The sequence below is a fragment of the Taudactylus pleione genome, unplaced genomic scaffold, assembly GCF_031769625.1.
Source record: "Taudactylus pleione unplaced genomic scaffold, aTauple2 ptg000179l, whole genome shotgun sequence".
Lineage (NCBI taxonomy): Eukaryota > Metazoa > Chordata > Amphibia > Anura > Myobatrachidae > Taudactylus > Taudactylus pleione.
The window spans coordinates 11301111-11326982 of NW_028284581.1; the positions used below are offsets into that span (position 1 = coordinate 11301111).

At 40.2% G+C, this 25872-nt stretch overlaps 1 protein-coding gene across 1 annotated transcript; it reads left to right on the plus strand.

The window, feature by feature from the left end:
• Positions 1-1497: 1497 nt before the first annotated feature.
• NRSN1 (neurensin 1) lies at positions 1498-25872 on the plus strand. Its single transcript, XM_088475858.1, has 3 exons — positions 1498-1611; positions 12091-12288; positions 23701-25872. The coding sequence occupies exons 2-3, from the start codon at positions 12100-12102 to the stop codon at positions 24097-24099; spliced, it is 588 nt and encodes a 195-aa protein (XP_088331984.1). The 5' UTR covers positions 1498-1611; positions 12091-12099; the 3' UTR covers positions 24100-25872.

Genomic DNA, 25872 nt, shown 5'->3' on the forward strand with positions numbered 1-25872 from the left:
CAACTCAATAACACTGCAACACCACAATTCACACTGTAATACCCCTTTGCTACTGCCACAAAAACTCAGGTTATTGCCGCATCTACCCAAGTCACAGCTCAGTGTAAAAGGGTCCCTGAAGAAAAACCCAGGTCGTGTGACACAACACAAATGCCAGTAGTGGAATGGAACAGGTATTGAACATACACTATGCAAACTGCAAGGGACAGGGGGTCTCATTCAGACCCGGTCGCAAGCGCTTGCAACCGGGTCGATGGTCCCCACAGAGCATGCGCACGACGGAGCCGGCTCCGTCATGTGCATGCGCGAGACCCAGCTAGCGACAGGCGCTCCGTCGCTAGGGGTCACGTAGCAGACCCATTTGATGGGCGGGCCGGGGGCGTGCCCGGCCAAACGGAGGCATTCCAGTCGGAATGCTTGCCGTTTGGGGGTGGCCCCACTGACATCATTGATGATGTCAGTGGGGAACTTCCTGCTCAAACAGAGCAGGAAGTTCCCTGGGGCTTACGAATGCCCAGACCCGACCTTAGGGTCTGGTCGTAAGCCCCGATGGTCGCGATGGTGATGACCATCACAACCATCACCCTGATCGCAAGCTAAGCTGTGGGTGGTAACCCACAGCTTAGCTAGTGACCTGGAGGCAGCAATTCAAAGCAAGAAGTGCCCGCCCTCATTCAGAGTGAGCGATTGCTTCTTGTGATCGACTCTGAATGAGGGCCAGTGTCACTCATACCTCCAACTTGAACATTTTGCACTACCAGGGAGTAGCGATACTGCCCGGCCAGGTATGCCTATCTCCTGGTGCTCCCCAATTCCCAGCAGAAGTGGGCGTTCCAGAGGTTGATTGATGCAATTTGCAATTTGAATTCATCATCCTAGCCCCACAACCACTGTACAATGCTGTGAATTGCAGCTATAAACAATAGGAGGCAGGCCACGATAAGGACAATGCAGTGCAACACCCCTGCCTGTCAGAGTGGGTTGCCCCACACAGGACTCTTCCTGAGTGGATTGGGTTTAAAGACAGTCAGCACACTATAGTATCCCATAAATAAAATAGGGGGTACTTTCACAAATAATTACATATTACAGCATTTTATGACTCCCTTCAATATCATTTCTGAAAACAATAACCTTCATTAAAGAAGAAAACTTTTGGGGCACAATCACCCCATTAGCTACATTACTAAACACTTCATTGCAGTGACATCACTTTAGAAGAAGGGCCATTGCTTATTGGTCGGTTGTTATAGCAACACCAAATGCATTGCTGTTAATTAGACAGTTCAATTTGGACGGATAATTCTGTACATAGAATGAAATAACTAAAATCATGACACTACAGTAGAATCATAACAATACTTTATCTCATGAACACGTTGCAGATGTTATCATCTCATGTACAAGCAGTATCAGACACTCCTCCTTTAGACGGCATGTTGTCTCCTCTACATCATACAAGCCGGCCTTGGCAGCTCAGTGCGCAGGCACAAGGATGATAATACGTGGTGTGTGAGGCTAGGGAAGAACAGACAGAGGGATGGGACCGGAACGAGGAGAGATCTGCAGCTAGCTGCACCGCTCAGCCGGCAAAGCAGGCAAACGGGAAAGGTAAAGAATCGCCTGTATAACGCGAATAGGATGACATATTTGGTATTTTGCTGATGCTATGGACCCATATGCAGTAAGGCACTCATCAGGAAAGGCATGCACAGCCGAATGCACACAGACCATGCATGGGCAAGCTGAGAACAAGAGAAATGATTAGCCCTCACATTCATATAATATTTTATTTAAATGGGTGAAAGAAACTACGTATGTGATAACTACAGAAAATTGCATGTATTTGAAACATACATTTAATATAATTTATATTTGCAGAAATACTCGGTAATGTTGGGGTATCTGGTACATTAAACGATAAAGTACATATTGCATGTTTATAAGTTATATGTACATACTTTGGGAAATCATCCTATTTTTTTATAGTACCATAAAACATGAATCCGTATATTAATCCGTATGGCTGCATGTAGCATGGAAACTCTGCCTCATTATACAGTTTGTCCTTAGTGAGCTTCGCACACTGAGGAAATTGTGGATGAGCAGATGGTGAGAAGCGGCGTCATGAGTTACGTGGTCTGAGGTTTGGAATCGATTTCAGCACCATGGAGAACGCTGTGTGGAGCAACAGGACGCCAGTGAAGGACACAGGGAAAAGGACATTTCCTCCCACACACTCACAGATGTGCTTAGTAGCAGCCGCTGTATACTGTAATCACTGTATTCATGCATTTATTGGATATGACTAGTAGCAGTGGCTTTCCGAGTATCCTTTATACGTTTAACAGCTGATGCTGATATTGTAGAATAAAATCTAGAATCCAGAGCTATAATCTGTAATATGTAGTTTATTCTACAGTATCACTTCCACCCAGAGGTGTGTTACTAATTATGTTATTAATAGTTAAGTGATATGTGATAAATAGCACAGTGATGTGTGATTAATAGTTCAGTGATAGTTTATATATATATATATATATATATATATATAATACATACTTGCATACATACACTCATACGTGTGTGCACACTCCATATTGATCCTATGAACTAGGAAAAACATACAGATGATTGTACTTCTATGCCAAATAAAAATGATTGTAAGTGCAATGCCGTTCTATGTGGATATTTTTATTCATGTCAGCCAGTGTATTTTTAAAATGTGTGTGGTGTGATTTGCACATAAATGGCAAAACCTGATGTCACAGAACCACATAGTATTGTAGAGAAAAATGTGATCTGGCAATTGTCATTTTTTTGCAAGGAATACTGATTTCTGTGCTAACCTTATTTGACTGCTTAATTTTGATGCTTATTAGCCTGCCCAGCTTACAGTTCCTAGTTGCTAAGGAGCAGAATGATTAGTAATAAACCTATATGGATAGTCGTATGACTGAATGCTGGGGGAGGAGTGACACAAATGCTAGTTTTCCTCCCACCACTTCCTCTTGGAAAGTCTGATTTTGACTCACTCTCTCAATCACCATCTGTCTGTCTCTCTCACTCACTTTCTCACTCTCGTTTGCACTTTCATCACTATTTCTAAATAACACAATATCATAACATTTTGTGAAGATATGTAATTTTACACAATGTTGTAGACAACAGTAAATAATCTCATGGGCACAGTTAGAGATTTTGTCAGCTGCTGATCCATACAGTGTAGTGTGCCATTGTAACAGAGCCACTTTGATAATGAAAAGGTCCAATAGAATATCATACAAGCTATACGGTTGCTTTCTGTTTTTCAAATTATCTACCATAATACATTTACAGTATATTCCAGCTATTGTCTGTGATATTAGATGAAGTGGAAATGTGATCAGGGTATGTTTTCAAATTACAGATTGGCTGCATCAGTTCATCTAGTTTTGCACCAAATTGTAAAATAAAAGTGGCATTGGTGACATACAGTAAGTGCAGTTAAAGAGAGTCCCCACTTGTAGACTCATAGCATTTTTAAAGGATTTTCCCCCCACTCAGAGGTAGTGTAAGCCATGCCTTATCTTATACCTTTCAGTTTGGTGGAAAAGCACATATCGACCTTGAGATACATAACAATGACATGCAATGCAGACAGTCCTCTTATGATTGCTTTAAGATAGAATACATTAAATAGTATGTCAGGATACAAACTTAACAGGTATACAGAATAAATTACCAGTAGGTTGGATCTTGTGGTAAAAATTTTTGACTATTTCCATCATGCTCCAGAGTTTCAACAAACCCACATATGTAGGTGCATCATCCTTTAACAGGAGGAGATCCCATAGGCAAGGAAGGAGGCATATACATTAAGATGTCTTATCTAACTAGTTTTCTTGATTTTTCTTTATACTAACTTTTTTTTTACCTATGACTTATTTTTAAAATAATATACATTCCCCTCTACAATACTTTGATGGAGGTCCCCATCTGTGCACAAAAGTGACAACGCTAATATAATTGTTATTTCTCACCCCTTTATGTTGAGTTCTTCTTTCCTATCTGTGAGCTACAGTATTGTTTTATTGGATTACTATTGCTGAGTTTTACAATTCTAGCATGTACAGTACTATATAATAAACAAATATCTGTATCCTGATTATTGCACATTACACTAACAATTTATGACTACTATTCTGCAATGGGCAATCGTAGGCCAAATACAGTAAGACCATGTTTAATGTAGTAGCCATGGATGCAGATGCATTTATTAGGAATTGTACCTCTTGTGGTGCTGGTGCAACTCTATAAAATGATGAGGGTGAGGATGAACAACAGCACTAGCTAGCTAGTTCTGATTGTCAGATATGGGATTGAGCTCTCCAGCTGATAGTACTTAAACCATTAGTGTAGCTGCTATAATTATATTCAAATTTCAGCCTTCAAATTGCATTTCTTAATTAATATTTCCATTTGGAACACTCCCATTTGATTTAAAAAGGGAAAACATATTTACTTAAATAAATTTGAAGTGGAAATATGTCCTTATGAAAATTATTTAACAACATGGTGCAGAGATGTTCTACCTGTGGGTCAGGGTGGCAAAAATGGTCCAGGAACCTCTTTCTGGCATAACCTTATTGGCAGATATGCAGTATATCCTATTCGGTATGGCCTCTTCAGGGCCCATAACAATGGTACACTGAAACCTGGGTCTCTCTCAGATCCATAGCAGACTGACAGACTGATGGAACATCAGATATAAAAAGACTGCGCAATGCTTACATGGTACATACTTGCCTTCTCTCTTCTCTCTACTAATGAACCTGTGGTAATTCTTCTAGACTAATGAGAGAGCTGGCTACCCTCCCACATCCTGCCCACTTCATTAAAGTAGTGGGTAGAGACGGAGCTTTATTATACGAATCATGACTCCATGGCCCAGCGTCATGGCAGTAGGTGGGTCCTTTGTGATGCAAATCACACCACCACACAACCTGTAAATTGACCGCTGGAAATCCACCTCAGAATCCCCTGAAGGAGAGGCCACAGATTCAGCAAGTAAGACATAGTAACACGGTGGCACAGTGGTTATCTTTGCTGCTTTACAGCACTGGGTTCATGAGTTAAATTTCTGACAGGGCCATATCAGTGTGGAGTTTGTATGTTTACCCTGTGTTTCACTGGCTACACTCCATAACACATACTGGTAGGTTAATTGGCTGCTGACTAAAAAGTTCTACTAGTTTGACATTTGGTAATACATAAATAAGCGATTATAATAAAATAATGCTTTAGTGTACACAAATGACACATAACACAAACCATTCAAATAGTTGGTATCATTTTCTAAATGTTACCTTATTTGTTGCTATAGGTTACAGCATATTTGTGCAATTTGCACTATTTTATTTACTACTACAGGTACTGTCAAAATGTTCAATAATGTATTGGGTTTTACATTTTGGGCTCAATGTACAGTTTAGCATACAGTAGACACATCATTTTGTACTGTGCATGCAAATAAAAAAATTGTATGCATCTGCCCCGTATATATTTTTGCTAATTTTGCAGACTTATTTTAAAAGATGGACCAGATGATGGAGGTGCATGGAAGCTGAAACCAAGTACATTAAGAGCACATGCAGACCACAACAAAAATGCATATGTACCTGTCAGTAGTTATAAGTGGCAATAAAGTAAATCTTCTTTTAAAGGAAAAGACAATGGAAGTTTTTATTTAATCAACCTTAATTAGTTCTTTAAAGTTGCATATGCATCTGTATTTAAATGTATCTAACATGGTAAATGCAAATTATGATTTTTCAATAACACTGTCCAAAAATATGTTTGTAATTTGGAGATTTGGAATCTCTTATGGTAATCCTTCACTAGTGAACTAAGGGCCTGATTCAGAGCCGGACGCTATTTGCGCTCGCTCGTTCAGAAAATAGGGGTGGCTATTCAAATGAACCGTTCGCTCTTTGCGGTCTGTTCACACCTCTATGTCTGAACGAGCGAACACAACTTGCGGTAATTTTTTTAAATAATACGCCCCCTGGCCGCTCGCATCCTACGTCATGTCCGCTATTTATTAGATTAATCGAGTACATCGACCAGGGTATGAACTGCTCGCTATTCTTGTGGTTGGTTTTTGCTACCACAATTTTGCGAGCAGTTCTGGCTATAAAATAACCGAGTGACGTGGTCAATGACGCTGCTGTATTATGCACACCCATAAAACGCCCGTTTTGACCATTAAGCAAGCCTGCGTTCGGATCTCCACTCCCCGTTTTCAAGCACCTTCCCCTGTTACCACCCACATACGCCTCCTCCTGTCACTCAAAATAGCAGGCATTCGCTATTTAGCGAACAAACGATTTTCGGCCGCACTGACTGGTTCGCGCATGCGTATTACGATCCATATGCATGCGCAGTTGGGCAAACATCGCTTGGAACGAACGAGCGGCCGCTTACGAGTGGCTCTGAATCAGGCCCTAAGCTTTGAAATGGCAACAATAAATAGTAAGAAACATTTAGTTTTTGTATGCAGTTAGCCCTGGGAGACAGCTAACAGATTCATGTAATTAAAACATATTTAAATAGTTAACTTTCTTCTTTATCCCGTTAATGTTTATTGTGCTGAAAGCGGCCCTTGAGGATACAGCTTCTATACTACAAACGTAGTGCTTAATTAAGCCATAGAAACATACTGTAGGGAGTTTAAATAAAAAATAATAAAAAAGTCAATGTTCTTTGGGCCTTATTCAGGTTGGATAACAAGGCTGCATTCGCACGCAGCTGGGCGATGTTTGTGCTCTGCGAATACTTGGGCATAGCAGTGCGCGAACCTTCTGCTGCGATCGGGAAGCGATCGCAGTGAGCATGCAGTCTCATCGCATAGTGATTGACATGAAGTGACCGTTTGGGGGTGGAGAGGGAGGGTTGTCGGAGGAACATAGATGTGCCTGTGCATTTGAACGCAGTTACAGGGGAGTGCATAATTAAAATTAAGCCCCTGCGATAGCATACACTGGCAGAGGTCTAGATGGTGACAGGAAGTTTTGCAGTTTGTGCGGGAGATCATGGTCAACCACAACTCTGCGATTGGCTGCCGGTTCACGAGCTGTGATTGGCTTGCGGCCAGCGCCATAGTTGAAATGCAGTTGGCGATGTATAGCTAGTCTTTCTGCCATCCCTGGCTGCCGCTGCCACCTGGGCCCGCATATCTTCTACCTGTGCCAGCAAAAGAAAGAAAGGTACTCCTTGACCTTGCCATGTGCTCCCCCCTAGTCCAGCCTCTCCTTCCCTGCCCCTGCTCCAGCCAACCTTCCATGCCCTATGCCTCGCCCCCGTATTCCAGCCAGCCTTCCAAGTCTCTCCATAGTACAGCGAGCCTTCCCTTCCTAGTCGTCCCCCCCCCCCCCGGCCCAGCCAGCCTTCTCTGCCCTGTGCCTTCTCCCCCTAGTACAGCCAGCTTCCACCCCCCCACCAAGTCCAGCCAGTGTTCCCTGCCCCCCCCCCAAGTCCAGGCAGCATTCCCTGTCCCCCCCAGTCAAGCCAGCATTCCCTGTCCCCCACAATCCAGCCTGCCTTTCCTGTCATCATCCCCCCCAGTCCATCTAGCCTTCCATGCCCTGTCCCACCTCCCCCCTGGTCCAGCCAAAATAGCACATACTGTATCTGCAAAGTTATTTCTCCATAATACTGTAATGCTACACTGTGATTATATGAATATAAATGTGGGTATTTATTACACAAGCAACATAGCAATGGCAAGAACAAGATTACATATATAGAAATATACTGTATTAAAACATTGTGTCTATAAATCAGGGAATCTCAAAACTCTTACACGCTGGTAGGTGTATTCCAGTTAATGGGAAGTATTCATACTGAGTATCTCCCAATACTAAGATCCTATTTCTGAGGTGGAAGAAAGGCAAAAAGAGCAAGTAACTGAGCACCTTGGCAAAGCCATGTTGCACTGCAGGTGGGACAGATTTAAAATGTGCAGAGAGATCTTGATTTGAGAGTATATAAATCTAATACAGCATAGAAAATAAATGCCATAATGCCAGGTGCAATAATACTAGATTTTGTGGAATGAACTTGAATAATAGTACTCTAGCCATCAGTTCTAGTCACCTCTTAGAAAAACCAGATAGTTTTCCAGAGAGCATTTATGGTGGGAGCAGTTTGGGGTTTCCAGACAGCAGCAAGGAGACAGGTAGCAGCACTCATAATGTGCTGTATAAGCTTGTTGGGGTACTTCGGAATGTCTGCAAGTGGTAGGGATAAAAGGAAGTGTTTGAGATAGAACATTAACACCAATGGATGTAATGTGAGACTGGACCTCAGACCAGAACATCTGCAGGACTGGCCAGTTCTACCAAATAGGGAGAAAAATGCTTGCCATTTGGCAGTTCCCCTAACAAATAGAAGAACAAATATATTTTAAGCAGCTTGGTAGATAGTAGATGTAAGCAAAAAAGAAGCTTATATGTAGGCTTTTAATTGCAGATGAAGATTTTGCAACCGCTTACCAAATAACATCAAATTATTCAGGTCCAGTTCCTCATCCATGACAGATACTTACTACACTCTCATCTTTTATTCCTAAAGCCCTTGCATCCCAGTAAGTTTCATAAACAGCTTTTTATTAATAAAACTTTAGTTGATCAATCTATGAATTTCTTGTTAACAAAAATTTAATCAAATGAGAATATCGATATGGTTGTTTTTTCCTAGTGGGTACCTTCTAATTTGTTCTTTATTGTAACTAATTGACAGGAGGCAAAAATGAAGGCAACTAACCAGTTAAGGCAAAAAATAGAGCACAACATTTCTGTTAAACCATATAAGCAGTAAGAACGAGCAGTAAGATTCATTAGAACACACTTTATATTTATTAAAGAAGAATCCATTACATAACCATTCTGCTCATTTGCAACTTCTACCTGTATTACCGGTTTTCCTATACTAAGATACTATTTAATAAACAACCATTGTTGAGCTACAGTATCTATGAAATACAGACATGCGGTCATTGTGTTTAAGTGCTTTCTACTGCCAGACCTCATTATTAGAGAATTATGATACGCTGTCCATTGTCCACAGTAAGAAATGAGATACAACTAACTATTAAAATGTGCATGCAGTCAGGTTTATTTGTGAATCACTCATCCTAATACGATTGCAAGTCTACTCATAATATGATAGAAAATCTGGCCATGTGCTTCAATACAAAAGACGAGACAAATTGATAAAAAAGGAAAATAACCTAAAAAAAATATGTCTCATACTGATAGAGAATTTTCCATATTGATCATGAACATACAATATGGCTAAATTATCAGGGCTCTGCATCTTAAAGTTTTCCAGTGCTAGTTAATATCAGCTGAAGCCTTATAACGTATTAGTGGTGCAGGGGCCGGTGCAAGGTGTCTGGGCGCCCTAGGCAAAATTTCACCAACCTCCCCTGCTCCCTCCAATTCATAATATGCCATGCATCAGTTTCCCCAGTTAAATAACTTGCCACACAGCAGTGTCCCAAATTCATAATATACCATATAGAATATTAGGCTCAGCAGAGCACCAAAATCATAATGTACCTCATAACACTGCCACAAATACATAATATAATACATATAAAGAGTCACATTCGGCTCTGTCAGATAGTAAAAAGGAAGGTCTCTTACATCTGTATTAATCCAAAATGAAGAACAAGTCCAGAGTGATACCTATTAGAATTTATTCTGTTCTACTTTTAGATGAATCTTTTCTTCTCTTCTTTCTATAATATTGCTCACAAAGGATGTAAAAGAACAGGAAATAGTGCAAATATTGTTTGGTAAAAATAAACAACAATTTATTAAAGTATTGCACTCACATTCCAAATAAAACAACAGGCGTATACCATCGCCAATATGATACACACTTGGGTCAGTTATGTATGGGATACCGATGAATTCCTAGTTGGAAAAAGGTGGGGGGTATTACAGGGTTTCCAGATACCTGCAACCTCCTCACGATGGACACGGTTCCCCAAATCACAGCGATCCCAAAGTGTCATGTCCCACTTGCTTAACGCGTTTCAGATCCACCGATCCTTCATAATAAATTGTTGTTTATTTTTACCAAACAATATTTGAACTATTTCCTGTTCTTTTACATCCTTTGTGAGCAATATTATAGAAAGAAGAGAAGAAAAGATTAATCTAAAAGTGGAACAGAATAAATACTAATATGAATCACTCTGGACTTGTTGTTCATTTTGGATTAATACAGATGTAAGAGACCTTCCATTTTACTATCTAACAGCGCCGAATGTGACTCTTTATATGTATTATGTGTTCTATATGAGAGATTAGTAAGGAGCTTCTCGAGATTTCATTGGCTGCAGTCTGTTTGCACAGATTCAGAATTTGTTTGTGCGTATAGTTATAACAAATTCATAATATGCCACACAGCTGTGCCACAAATTCATTATATGTCACTCAGCCATGAATTAAGCCATTCATTTTTTTTCTTTGTGCACTCAGTGGCGCCCTCTAGTGGCCAGCGCCCTTAGGCAGATGCCTAAGGTTGCCTAACGGTAGTACTGGCCTTGCGTGGTGCTCTACATAGCAGATGTGAGACTTATGCCATGCTTTTTGTGGAAAGAAGCCAGAGTTAATTTTGTAATGAATTATCCTTCCAATAAGGAGCAACAAAACATATTTATCTATGCACACAGGGAATTTTATGCTCAGGTGGGTGTACACCTGCTTGTTTTATGCGTACATAAAAGCCATAAGTCTAGGTCTGTTTGCAGATTTGGTACCAGCACAGCCTTATGCTTGGAAAGGGTGAGGGATATGTGACATTCAGCTGTCATATATCGGGACTTCTTGCCCTTCAAAGGCAAAAGTGGCCATGGCCTCGTGCCTGCTAGGCCACATCCCCTGGTGTGTGCCGTTTTGGGGTCATGACCACATATAATACTCCAGTTTCTCATCACGCTGCGGGCGAGCCCAGCACTCCTGCAACTGCTGGGCAATGCCCAGCCTCTCCCGGCACTGAATGGATGGCACGCTCAGGTTGAAAGAAGCGATTAAATTTAGGTACGTTTGTAAAGTTGCTTGTATGAGGCAGGATGGCTGTGCATACACAGGAATTAGCACCTACAGTGCATGAGTATTGCTTATTTAAGGGCTAATGTAGGGTTAGATGCATTGTCCATCAAAAACGCACGTGCAATATGGGCCACAAAATGCGTAGATTGCAGAGCATCTCTGCAAGGGTAGCATATGTGCCAGTTTTACACTAGGAGGAAATAGTACAGTAAATGTGCCAGGTTAACACTAGCTTAAAAAAGTAGTGTACCTGATTTGCAGTTGGAGCTGTGACTTGCCAGCATTAGTATTAAATGCTAAAGTTACAATAACTAATTTGTACACAATATAGTACTTTAATTAAGTATCATATTCATAAGACAATCTATCTGTGTCTGGACCATGTAAAATACAATTAAATACAGACTTAAAAACAAAATAAAAGCGTTCAAATAAATGCAAACATCCATTGTGTTACCCATTAAAAATTCAAGTGGTGATCTTCTTCCCTGCCAAAAGTAGAATGCAAAAAGACCTAAATTAAATACTGCAAATAGACTGCATAAGCCACACTAAGGGGTATATATACTAAAGTGCGGGTTTTCAGAAGCAGAGATGTTGCCCATAGTAACCAATCAGATTCTACTTAACATTTATCTAGCACCTTTTAGAAGATAATAGCTAGAATCTGATTGGTTGCTATGGGCAACTTCTGCATTTCTGAAAACACTCACTTTAGTAAATATATCCCTAATAATGTTAATAGAAATAGTGACCGGGAACACCACCTGATTTTTGGGAGCTTCCCGTCTGTTCCAGGAGAGTAGACAAGTATGGCATGCACAGTACAGAAATGCATATTTTAAGCAAGAAAGGGAAGCATAAATCATAACATTACATCAGACCCTTAATACTTCATTATTTCACCATGGTTACATAAATACAAGTATGTGGACAGTCTAATAATCTCAGTTATGAAATATTTCCTAAATATGTGTAATTTCAGATCATAAGGATGAGTTCATGTGCTGACATCTGTGGGTCCAAGCAATCACAAAGTACTCCTGAAGGAGGGTACCATCGCTATGGAGTTCGGTCCTACCTGCACCAATTCTATGAGGACTGTACAGCTTCAATATGGGAATATGATGATGATTTTCAGATACAGAGATCGCCCAGTAGGTGGAGCTCTATTTTCTGGAAGGTAAATAAACCTTATTTCCTACCAAACCCTTATTTAAAAAATATGGTAGACCTTTTCTTTAATGTAATTTACAACACAGTACTTTTTACTGCTGGCATAGCACCAGTGGTCACAGGGTCACAGTGCAATGGAGCCCCTTACCACTATAGGTGTGTGCAACTTAATTATCCCCAACTGTCATTCATTGACTGCCATGAAATAGGATAATTTTATTTCAAATATGCACATTCTGTAATAGATAACAATGAAAATCGAGCGCTAAGTGTCTAAGAGGTCTATTTATCAAGCAGTGAAAAGTGTGGGGAAGTGAACCAGTGGAGGAGTTGCCCATAGTAACCAATCAGCTTTCAAGTAGCATTTATCAAGTACAAACAGGGTAGATGGTGGGTCTCTTAGTGCACAACCTAGAGCAGCTTAATCACTGTAAAAAGGGGTATACCTTACCCCAGGGTGGAAAATGCAAAATTGGAATTTAAAGTGACACTGGCGCTAAAGGTAGACGCGAATTATATTTTATTCTATAAAATATTTCATGAGTAACATAGTGTATACAAGATAAACTCATATATCACACAGTAAAAAATTGCATAGAACACATTTAAATAAAACTACAATAAAAATAAAGTGCATGTTGTATAGCAGCAATATTAACACTAATTAAAGTGCATATGAGTATAAAGCTGCAACGTACATAGGGTGATGAATACAATTGTTCCAATATGTTAATCATGGGACTCTAGTACCATGGGAAAATACAATTACTGTGTTCTGATCGTTCTTTTAGGATAAAAAAAACACAATAGTCCATACCATATGTAGGAGGTGAGTGTCTCTTTGGGTAAGGAAACAGGGGTTCCGGACAGCACCCTGGTCCAGACACTCACAGGCTCAGAAGTTGGTGATGTCCTGCACACCAGCGCCTAGTACAGTCTATAAAATAATAGGTAGGAGCTGATTGGTTGCTGTGGGCAACTTCTCCACTGGTTCACTTCTCCACACTTTTCACTGCTTGATAAATAGACCCCTAGGTGTTATTATAAAATGTTACTATTAGTTACACATTACACATGCATCCTTTAAAACGTAAAAATATTGTTAAAACTGCCTTTAATTGCGGCGAGATTTATAAAACATATTAAAACCACATCTTTGATGTTTATAGCCTGCCTGGTATTCCGTATACCTAGGTGTGACATCACTGCTCTGGAATTGTTCCTTAGGGGTCTATTTACTAAGCTGTGTTAGGAGATAAAGAGAACAGCTATAAGGTACCACCCAATCAGCTCCTAACTGTCATTTTTCAAACAGCCTGTGAGATGGCAGTTAGGAGCTGATTGGCTGCTACCTTACCTCCGTTCACTTTATCTCCTAACACAGCTTAGTAAATAGACCCCTTAGTGTTATAGTCAGCTCACTGTTCCTGTGTTCTACGCGTTTCATACCTTCAAGGTACTTTATTAAGAAGAATGTGGTTGTAATATGTTTTATATATCTTACCACAATTAAAAGCAGTTTTAAAAATATTTTTACGTTTCAAAGGATGCATGTGCAATGCGTAACTAATAGTAACATTTTATATTAACACTTAGACACGCTCAGTTTTCATTGTTATCTATTGTGAATTTACTTTGAGCTGCTCTACACTGCATAGCGTGAGTCTATCCCTGTTTTTTCCCCTTAGTCTTATGCACATTATGTAATAATAATAATAATAATAATAATAATAAAAACAATTAAAAAACGTTCAGTCTTCTTGAACTGGAAAGAGATAGGAAGCCTGATGAAGTGTTTATTATGTGTCTAATCAGTGTGTAATGTATGTGTCTACTCTTTACAGTAATTATTTTGGGGTATTGTCTGTATTTTGTGTGTGTAATGTATGTCTATAGTGGGTATGAGTCACAGCCATACAATATTTGCCTACTATTCCAAAATTTCTGAGAGACTTTTGAATTTGGGCGAGTTCTCTCGGATCACAGGAGAGTAGACAACCCTTCTACATTTGGAGAAGGGGCAGAGTAACCGATGAAGTGATTCTCTATGAATTACGATATTAATTTGCAAGGGGGAGGGCAGGGCTGTGGTAATGTAATCTGCCATGATGCACCTCAGCCCCTTCCTACCTAGACCTCCCCGCATCTCCCAGAGGCTTGGTAGAAAAAGGTGGTAAGTATGATACAATTTGTGAATGTGTATTCTGTGTGGTATTGTATTTGTGTATAAAACATGTTTTAAAAGTGTGTATGTGTGGAATCTACTAATGTGTGTAATGTGTGTAAAATGTGTTCATAATATGCCTATACCTGACCCTATATAGTGTAACTGTCATGTCTCATATTCCCACCATGACACTCATCGTTAGGGATCGTCTCATTCAGTCAGGGTGAAGGGGAAGTTCCACATGTTGAAATGTTGTTTTTTTCTTTGTGGGAGGAGGGAGAGGGCAGTTGGTCTATTTCCCAAGCCAAGTCTTCTGAAATGGGGCCCCTATGTACCCAATGCTCTATTTTCAAGTAAGCAAAGGCAAAATTGGGAAAGGATGGACAAATACTATCACCACTGCTCCAGAGGACCAGTTTGGGTCAGTAAGGGTAAGTAGTGTCTGAATCATGGAAGAGTGACAGAAGACTAAATTATTGTATCTCCTATGTCTCCATACACTATGTGGGAGCATATGGAACTATATGGGCATATTGGGCATTGGCTGTGAGGGGGCATATTGGCTATCTTAGCATTTTCACTGTTCAGTCATTTTGGCTACATAAGTATATAAGCTTTGTGGCTTGATGCATGTAAGGCTATATTGGGGCACTTTGGCTAATATGGGCATATTGTTGCATGTGAAGCTAGAAGAAGGTATAGACTATGTGGTGGAATATTGGCTATATGAGAGTTCATGGTCAGCGCATGCACTGTGAAGTCTTATTCACTTCCTCACTACACATGCAGAGAGGAGGCGCTATTGCATATGCACTGCTTCCCCTTACCTCTGTGCTAGATCCATAGGAAACTGCACCTGCCAACCTACCCACAACAGGCAGGCTTGTAGGGCTCCCCAGTCGTAGCATGCAGGACACCCTACTGTCATGCTTATAAAGCTCCCACATCCTGGATGCTATATGGAAACAGTTGCATTACCATGCACATAAAATGTGTACAGTGTCATCCAATATAATTTTATAACTTTGCATGCATGCTAAATACTGACATCTACAGTATGTGGCAAACTATGCATGTCAGGTACTGTGCATATCTCATAACATATAATATTCATTTTTGCTGTAATAGCATGCTGATTTAAAATTTCTGCAAAGTATCTTGCATGTCATACTAATGCTTTACCTTTGTCATTTGCAGTGCACTACTTTTCATCCTTACCCTAAGGGTATATTAATATTACAATTTGCCACACCAAGTAAATTTTTACCTCTTACATTTTAATTCTTACTCAGCCTTACTGCTTTCCCAAAAATCTCACATATATAACAATTCAAGTTGACAGGTCTGTCTGTATATATTTATTTTTTTGTATGTTTGGCATGTGGTATATATTTTACTACGTTTAATCCCCCTATTATGCGTTGGGTGTTTTTAATTGAGCATGTGTTTGCTTTCTGAAGGACTATAGTGTGCTTACAGGGATGTAGTCAATATAACGACGGCCGGGAAGCCGTCTGACTAAATCCCGGTGTCGAAAAACCCGACAGACAGCTTCCTGAATGAAGGTATGCCAGCTACTGTTAGCTCTTAGCCGCAGGGAGGGGAGGATTAGGTTTAGACACCCCTGGGGGGACTTAGGGTTATGCAACCCCGGGGAGGTTTAGGGTTAGGCTTTGGAGAGGGGGGGTTAGGCTTTGGAGAGGGGGGTTAGGGTTAGGCACCACTGGAGGGAGGTCAGGGTTAGGGAGATGCATTTATTTGATGTAATCTTTACAGTACTAAAAGGCCACCCACCTGAATCTTGCTTCTCTAGCTTAAGAAGTGGATGAGGACTTGTTTGACGTGACCATACTATGCCCCAGTTGATTGATGAATCACATCATGTGCTGCAGGAGACAAGGTCATGATGGTGCAGATTTACATATCTGCAAGGAACCCAGGGAGCGGTGGTCCAAAGAGTAGGTAAATAAGGCTTAAGTTTAATTTAAGTTCTATTAAAAAAGTACATTTTCTAACTTTTAAAAAATGCCAAGCAGGCAAAACATCCAGGGCCAAATGTAACAGGGTGAGAGAACAAATCAACAAGGCAAACTCGCATGTTTTTCAGACTCAAAAAACTCTCACGATTTAAAACGTCATCCAGATAATTTCCCATTTTAAAGATAAAATTCGACCAATGTGAGAGTTTACTGCTAAACTCTCACATTTTCTAAATTCTCACCCTATTACATTTGGCACCCAGACTATTTAATATAACAATTTACACTATTATGCTTTCTTCTTTCGTTAGGCTTATTTCAGGCATAGGACTGTATGTGGCTAGTTATATTCAGCTGACAATAGGCCTGATTCAGAGTTGTTCCCAATGTCGATGTTTTCACAGCTGAGCGATAATCAGCAATCTGCACGTGACTAAGCTAGCATAGGGTACATTACCATAGTCGCTCACAGCGACTATTTATTCGCAGTTTGGGGGAGGCAACAGGGAGTAGAGGCAAAGAACGGAGGCTTGTCTTGACCGTTTCAGGAAATATGGCTCCGGAGTTTCAGTTAGCATGGCCATTCTGTGGGAACATAGGCTTACTAAGGACTGTAACCCGCGAATCATCTGCAACCGATGCTGTGCATTATATGCAGATGCTGCAACATCAGGTGCTCAGATTTGCAAAGCCACAAGTGGGCATCTCAGTACGTCTCCTGGTGGCTGCAATATTTGCATATTTTCGTATTGCAGCTGCATACACATAAACAGCAGCAACGGCATTAGCTTACAACACTGCATCAGGCCGTATGTGCATCACTACAGTACAAGGCTAGCAGGGGTAACAGCTGCTGTGGTACCTAGCAGTTGTATGGTCCTGGCAAGTCACTTCAGCTGCTGAACTCCATGTAGCTGGCAGCCTTGCCACTTCGGGGCCCTGCTGACTGCAGAGACTGTAATAGAGGTAAGCTTAATGAGCACCCAGCAGGGGAAATCGCAGGATTTCTAAAGGGGGGTTTTCAAATGATTGACTTCAAAGCAAGTATGGCCAGTCCATGAAGAGGGCACCATCAGCACTTAACTAGCTATAATATACGTCATACGAAGTATAGTGTATGTAATAATTCTGACATATACAGGACCTGCAAACACAATAAGCCATTATATGCGGAAGTAGGGCCATCCTGTCTGAGATGAATATTTTTATTTCCGATGTGGGCACCATTCCAGATCCTTTGAGCAAGTTCAGGAATCTGAGGGAGCAGCAAAAGAATCTTGCACTACCCTGGACATATATGTACAGATTGGTCTCCTTATGCCCTGCATAGTGTAAGAATATGCAGTAAAAAATAAAAGTGACCCTATAGATGGTCTATATCAGTGGACCCCTTTCAACAGAACAGGTTGTGCTAATTATGTAATTTGTGACCCGGGGGCCCGTGTGGCCCGCACCCATTATAGATGCACCACTGGACTCCAATATCGCTTAGAGGCAAGGGAAACTAGTATGTTCCCTTCGGCTCTGAGAAGAAAGTATAGCAGTAGTACAGTCAAGGGGGTCGACTCAAGCATACAAAGAGAGGGGTGGAGAGGGTGTCATGAGGAATTTTGTGGGCCCTTTAAAAATGTTTCTTTTGGACCTAAGTATTTGATTTTGCTCCTGCTACTGACATGTAATTGCTGTGGTGGCTGCTGCTGGCTTGCTGTGGGGAGGATGTACATAGTGGGCAATGAATGTGAAAGAAAAACAATTATACTTTTTTGTGTCAAATATTCAGAGCACACTGAGTTGTCACTTTCTTAGTAACATCTCCTTTACATAGTAGCGGGTTACATTACTATTGTGACATTTAAACATTATTATGCTACTCTTACCAAGGGGCCACATGAGTGCACTCACCACAGCATCATCACTCCCACCCTGCATTGTTAACAGTCTTCTTGGTGGATGCCTGAGCTTATGGATCCAAATTGTAATTCATATTTGAATGTGTACTCTGTATTTCCATGTGCTAAATAGGGCACTAAGAGGAAAAATATCATCTATTATATCTTATGTCCATGATGAAATAAATGTTACTGTAATCGCAATATACTGTAACCACCATCTTGTTGTTGCTGAATCACGTAATGTTCACCATACAGTATCTTCTTCCCTACATTTCTTAGGATACAAATGTACAGTATGGGGCATATTCAGGTGAGGGCAAGGTTTAGCGAGGTAAAAAACCTCACACCATATTTTGGATTACCGCAGGTATGCATGCTCCCTATACCCAAGGTATCCAATTAAAAAAGAGCGGTCAGCTCTGAAAACCCGCGACGCATTAAAAAAAAAGAAAAATATATACTCACCGGTTCGGGGTTCTCCGGTGGTCTCCGCGGCTCCCGGTGGCCTCCCCTTCGTCTTGTCACTGGGGAGGGGGCTGCTGGGTGGCGCGAGGGCTGCTGGGAGATGTAGTTCTCCCAGTGCCGGCTACAGAGGGGGAATACACTTACACGGGGGGGTCACACACACCAGGGGTTACTCACACACACAATCATGCACACACACTCATCCATACACACTTACAAACACTTACACTCACCGCTTAGGAAGATGAGTAATTAAGGACTAATTAAGCTAATTGGAAACTTCCAATTGCATAATTAGTCATTAGGAGGGGTTCTTCCGGGGTCCCAGAGCATACCCGACCATTTTTCCTAAAAATATGTATTTTAGGAAAAATTTGTCGTGCTCTGGAGGTGCTAAAAAAAATCTCCCAGTGCTCAAAAACTGAAAAAACCTGCACCTAATTGAACAGCAAAAATCCCACACCTGCAGGAAAAACCCCACAGATGCGGGATTTTTGCTATGCTCGCTCCTGATTGAATAACCCTAACTGTTTATTTTTTCCAAGCTCTGATTTGGGTCTGTGTCTTCCTTAGAACACTTTACCACCATTTTTGTTTAGCTTTTGTTGCCAGGAGTGAAACTGAAATGAGTTGTCAGCAACCACCTTTAACTCTGCTGTCATGATAACCTCTGTCAGCCTTTTTATTTAATTGTTTGTTTAATTCTGTTGGTTTGATATTATTTAGGAGGAGGACCATTGTATATACATATGAACCCAGCCATAACTGACATCCCCTCATTAGTGTTTCTAACCAGTCATGTGCGTTCAGGTGAGGCAGGTTAGCAGAGCCTTTCCTGTAATATTTAGGTATACTCCAAAGTTTTAACTATAAAAATAAGAAAAAATTCAAGAAAATATTATAAAGATCTTCTTTGTATTACTCTAATCATTTTTATAGTCAAAACTCTGGAGTAAAAAGTGTATGGCAGGTGAGGCACTGCCTCCCCTGTCTACCTCTTCCGCACATCCCTGATCAAAACACACAAAATGTCCAGCACTATATACTGCTGCACCTTTGTATAATGCCCACATGAACCCTCAGGTTCATACTGTATATGTATGTGTAAATCTTGCTCTGATACTAGCCACTGCCTCCCCAGGCATTTACCTCATCGCACGTCACTGTTTCTAACTGTATTAGACTTACTGTATGCTAATATGTCCAGTTCTGTGCTTAAACTACAGTAGGGTTGAACCAAATCCATGTTACAGCTCAACTGAATATAAAATCCTAATACAAAACATTTAGCTAAAACTAAATTCAAACCCTAATCTGCAAAATGGGCGTGGTACAGTATAATAGATCGACAATATTTAGATCAACAGTCAATAGGTCAACACCAGACAGTCGACAGGTAATAAGTTGACAGGATCAAACGGTCAACATACAAATGATCGACAACTTTTTTCCTTTTTTTAAAATTTAACCCTAATCCTAACTCTCCCCATAGTGATTAACCCTAACCCTCCCACTGGTGCCTAACCCTAACCCTCCCCCTAGTGCCTAAATCTAACCTATTCCTAACCCTCCCCATGGGCCTAATCATCCCCTCCGGCAGCCTAACCTTAACCCTCCCCCTAGTGCCTAACCCTTACCCTAACCCTCCCCATAGTGCCTAACCATCCCCTCCGGCAGCCTAACCGTAACCTTCCCCCAAGTGCCTAACCCTTACCCTAACCTTAAAAATTGTGAAAAACCATGATTAACCATATGTCGACTATTTGTGTGTCAACCATTTCATTGTGGCGACCTTTTAACCATGTCGACCTTTTGCACTGTTGATCATTTGCCCATCAATCTTTTGTTCCTGTTGACCTTTTGACCATATCGACTGATTACCTGTCGACCATCTGGTGCTGCCCTATTAAATGTCAATCTAAATATTGTCAATCTTCCGTCCGGATAACCTGCAAAATAAAATAAATAAGAAAGACCTGGAAATTGCAAGTTGCAATGATAACATAACAGATCTGAGTAAAATCAGTATTTGGAATAGATGTTTAGACTTGGCCAAACCCTGGGGGGCAGTTACTGTATGGAGTCAAGACCTTGGAGACAGGTGTACAGTTTAAGCTTTATTACACCCAATGGAGGAACACAAAGCACAGCAACACAGGAGCAGCGAGGAGAATGAAGAATGGGAAAGAATGGACTATATACTGTACAGTATAAACAATATCCACACAGGCAGAGGATAACCACTAGGGTTCAAAATATGACACTATTCCTTTCTTCCTTTTAATACTCTACTCTCTGCTGGGATTGTAGGGCCATATGAAAGGCATAGGCACCCTCGGTGTTAGGTGGAACTATCCCATGATTTGGGAGACGATAACCCCTTCCTCACATATGACAAACACTCACCCTGCCACACATACTTACAATCCTTAAAATTCAGCCAGAATCTGCATTGGGTCATGGATTTACCTTTTTTGACGTTACATGTATTGTTTGCACCTCTCAGACACACACACCATACTTTAGGACCATACCTGCCTACTCTCCTGGAATGTCATGAAGATTGACAAATTTGGGGGAATTCTCCTGCGCTCCTATGAGAGTAGATGATACAATTCACAGCACCTGGCACCTACCACCTGGAAGAAACCATTAAAAATCTAACAAAAGTCAACACGTACAGACACGCATACCTAGTATAGCCTATAATAGCTTTGATTGCATTGATTTAATTGACAGATCAGTGAATTACATGGTAAGGACTAAATAAAGTGTCCACTTAATAGTAAGTGTGGATTTGTACATGTTAACTGTTTAATTGTAAGAATTGAACTGTAAGTCAGATTCACAGAAGCAGTTTTTGTATATAAAGGTGTACTTATTTCATGTGCAGTATATTGTTTCCTAATGGACCCACCAGCACTCTGGGTTACTGGATGAGGCTCTGCATACAGCACCTTGCTAAAGTCTAGGTTGGCCTCACCATACTGTAAAAATGTTTTTTTCTTATTAACATTGAATCTGTCTGGAGTTTTTGCATCACAGACATGTATTTCTGTTCTGATGACAAAATTCCTTTCATACTGTATGTTACAGTATAATGTGTCCCTTATATGCATTTAGCGTAATATTCTATATATATAGTTTATATTAAATTGAGTACATGTTTAAAGGACATACTTAGGGGCATATTCATGATGTTAATTATTGGGGTCCGAATGGACCCCAATAATTAACATTCTAACTCACCGCGGATTCCGGAGCAATTCATCATTGCTCCAGCGCAGTGACAGCTGTTGCAAAATCAGCTGACCTTGCGAGTAGCTTCACTGCTCCTTTTCGGAGCAGTGAAAGCAGTGCGCATGTGTGACCTACGGGCCACGCATGAGCACAAGAACCCTGATGTCCCATGGAAGGAACCGGACAGGGGCGGAGGGTTTCCGAAAGGATCCCTCTTCACAACCCGGAGCTCCTTTCCATAGGGAAGGAGCAGGTTGCGATCCACAAGCGGGAGCATTCGCCATCTGAAGATGGCGAATGCTCCCGCAGTCAAGCTTTGAAAATATTGTATTTTTGGAGCTTGATTAATTCTGTCCCCATACTAGTGTATAGGGACAGCGGGACATTACGCATAGGAAGGTAAGTAGGAGATATCTGTGATATCTCCTGCTTTACCTTATTGATGAATGCCCCGATAACTAAGTTTTACAATTGCAGGTGAAAATGCTAATTTTAACCTGCTTTTGTAAAAATTAAGTGATGATGAGTAGGCCCCATAGTCACAATAAAAAAATCTAAGATGAGCACACAGAGTAAAGTACATTGATTATTTTTATGTAATGCCTGTACAAACTTACTATTATAAATTACTACAAAATGAGAAACAGCAATGCTAAAGGTAGAGATTGCTCATTTAACCATACCACCCAAACTTCCTGATTAAAAAATCAATACAAAATATTGCACTCCGCAATCTGCGTAACACATGAAGCCATCACCCTTATTTTGAATGCCAAAAATGGAAACTATTGTACACTATTGCTCACTTGTGTTAAAGTGTTTCAAATAACTGTGACACAGATATAAGTCTAAAGCCACAGGGATGATATTAGAATGTAAGGTCTGGCCACACAGGTCCATATAAGAGTTGTCCACACACAAGAGAATGGATGGCCACAGCACATTCCTAACTATCAGATTCATTCCTTCCATTACAAATCAATAAATATGAACACATGCCCAAACTAAAGAATCGAAGAGTAGAATGTGACAGTCTTGCTTACATGATAACTGTTACATTCCTACATTAGAGATTCCCTAAAACGGGACACTGCCACGCCTCCTCTGATGTGTCACATTAGTGATATGTCCACATCGCAATGGTGTCGCTATGAATCGCGGCGTCCCAAAAACTCCTCTCCTTTAGAAACACCCTTGAATTGCCTCATGCGCCAGTGTCAAGTGTATTATTTTGTAATACATTTTAACAATACTTATTTGATGGTAAGGTGCATATGTATTAAAGTCAGAATTTAAGTTACATTTCTCCTGTAGACTCATGTGAAGAACTATATTCCTACATGTCATGAAAACAAGTGCACAGAGCATGACATTTATATTATCTGTTTCTCTTCCTTTCCAATTTTGTTTTCAAACGTGGTTGGAGTCAATACACAGGTATACTTTGCATCTATTTACAATCCTCCAAAGAGCACGTAATCCTGCCTGCATTTCACAGTGCAATTAGCTCATCAAGCCAGGCACAAGCTGTTACTGTACTTCCTATTCACTGTAAATGAATGAAATAGAGATGGAATGCATTTACAAATGAATGTTTGAATGCGCTCTTCTACATATGCTCTTCATTATTGAAATAACTTATACTGTTTAATTGACCATGCCATCTTTCCTTACAGGTCGGACTCATATCTGGCATTGTGCTCATGCTGACAGGTATAACTGTACTTGCTGTTGGGTTTCTGGTGTCACCTAAAATTGAAGCCTTTGGAGAAGATGATTTTGTTGTTGTGGATAGTCATGCTGTCCAATTTAATGGAGCACTTGATATTTGTAAATTATCAGGTGCGATTATGTTTTGCATTGGGGGAACTACATTGGCAGCATGTCTTTTAATGTCTGCTTTTGCTAAAAGTTACTCCAAAGAAGAAAAGTACCTTCAACAAAAATTTAAAGAGAGAATAGCAGACCTTAAGGCTCATGTGCACCCTGTGATGAAGGCCCCAGCTCCTGGAGAATCGAAGATACCTGTCACTCTGTCCAAAGTTCAAAATGTCCAACCTTCATCTGAAACCTGACATTTACCCATCATTGTAAATGTAATGAAATTGAAAAGGTCAGCTTTTGTGAGTGTCACAGTAAAAAGTCTTACTTTGCAGTACAGTCTAACTGTACGTGGCTGGAAAATATACAAATAGGCCAATAATAGCAACACGTGAAAAGACCCTCAGTTTTTGTGTGTTATTGTGGGAAGCTTACCGTACGTAATGGTAAACCTTCTGATTTGAACACAACTGGTAACATTCACTATATCCCATCAAAAGACCCCAGTGATAGGAGCAAACAACTATTTGTGTTGTGGTTTTCTTCTCACTCTCGCTTTGAAAATGTATTTTAAGTATATATATATAAATATATATATATATTTATGATCTTGGGAAGAGATGTCTGGAGTTCTTGGACACATTAATTTTAACAAACACACAATTCAGTTTCTTTGTCACTTGTTTCTGCTTGTTTTATTGTCAGTTCGCATTGTGTGCAGTATTGTACCATGCTGTTTAGTTTCAATGGATAGTACACCCTTTAGTAACCTTCTACTGCAAACACTTTCCACTAGACTATCATTAATGTTATTAATATTAATATTCAGTAACTAAACAAGCGAGCTGGGCATTGTGCCGTCTATCCATGGCACACACAGTGGTGGGAATGTATATGGATATCAACAAAAATGTTGAGTGTTTGGCCACAGAAAGGGGACAAAAGCATAGCCTCTAACAGTAATAGTAGAAAACAAACATAACAAAGAATTCATACAGGTACCGCCATTGCATTAGCAACATTCTTACAAACATTCCCGATGCATGCTATGTTAGGGTACAGATTCCATAGAAGTTCAATTAAAACATAATTTTCTCCTAGAGAATACTATATTTGGTAAACAAACCTTAGTGTTCTGTGTTTACTTCATCAAGAAAGATGGCTTTGTAAGGTCTAATGTTCATTAGGAAGCAATGAAGTACAGTAATCAAGCATAAAGGTAATTTATGTTGAGAGTATCTCATTAGTGGCAATTCTCCTACCAGAGGTCAGGGAAGAAATGTTTTTACTATACATTTTTTGAAAAGGCAAAAAATTAAGCCTTATAAATCACAATTATGCAGCAACATAACAAAATTCGAAAAGAAAGCCTACACAAATACAGCTATAATGTGTGTGATTTGTCCAATAAATATTTCTGCTCTTTTACCCATTTTAAAACGCACACTACTTTTGTATCATTGTTATCACTTTTCATGTAACCTAAGCAGATGTTATACTCTTCATTGTGCACTGATCTGCAAAAACATTTGAAGCACGTTGCCCTTTGACTCCTGTACATGTCTAAGTGGTGAAAAAGGAGGCATCAAAAACAGCTAATGCACTGTTAATGTCTCGAGTTTGAACACTGCCGTGATAGCAGTTCTGCATTGCTCGGCTAAAAATGTTCTTTCATTCTACTACTCATAGCTCCCACAAGGGCAAAGTGACCTTAAATTATATTTATTATGCTGTAACTGATTTTCCAGAACAAAAAATTAAGAACAGGAATAAGCAAAAAGAAATATATTTAAATACTACAAACTATAGTTCCTGAGTATTGATGATCTGCCTTTAATCCTTATTTATCTGTTGTCCAAGAAATTATTTTATACATATCCCAAGTCATCAAAATGGGACATAAGAGGCCATCTATTGATTTACAGATATGAAAGTAATGGGATCTAGTCAAAATCCCAACAGTTGAGATGCCGGCGTTTAGAATGACGGCGCCGGAATCCCGACACCTGTCAGAATCCTGGCACGGC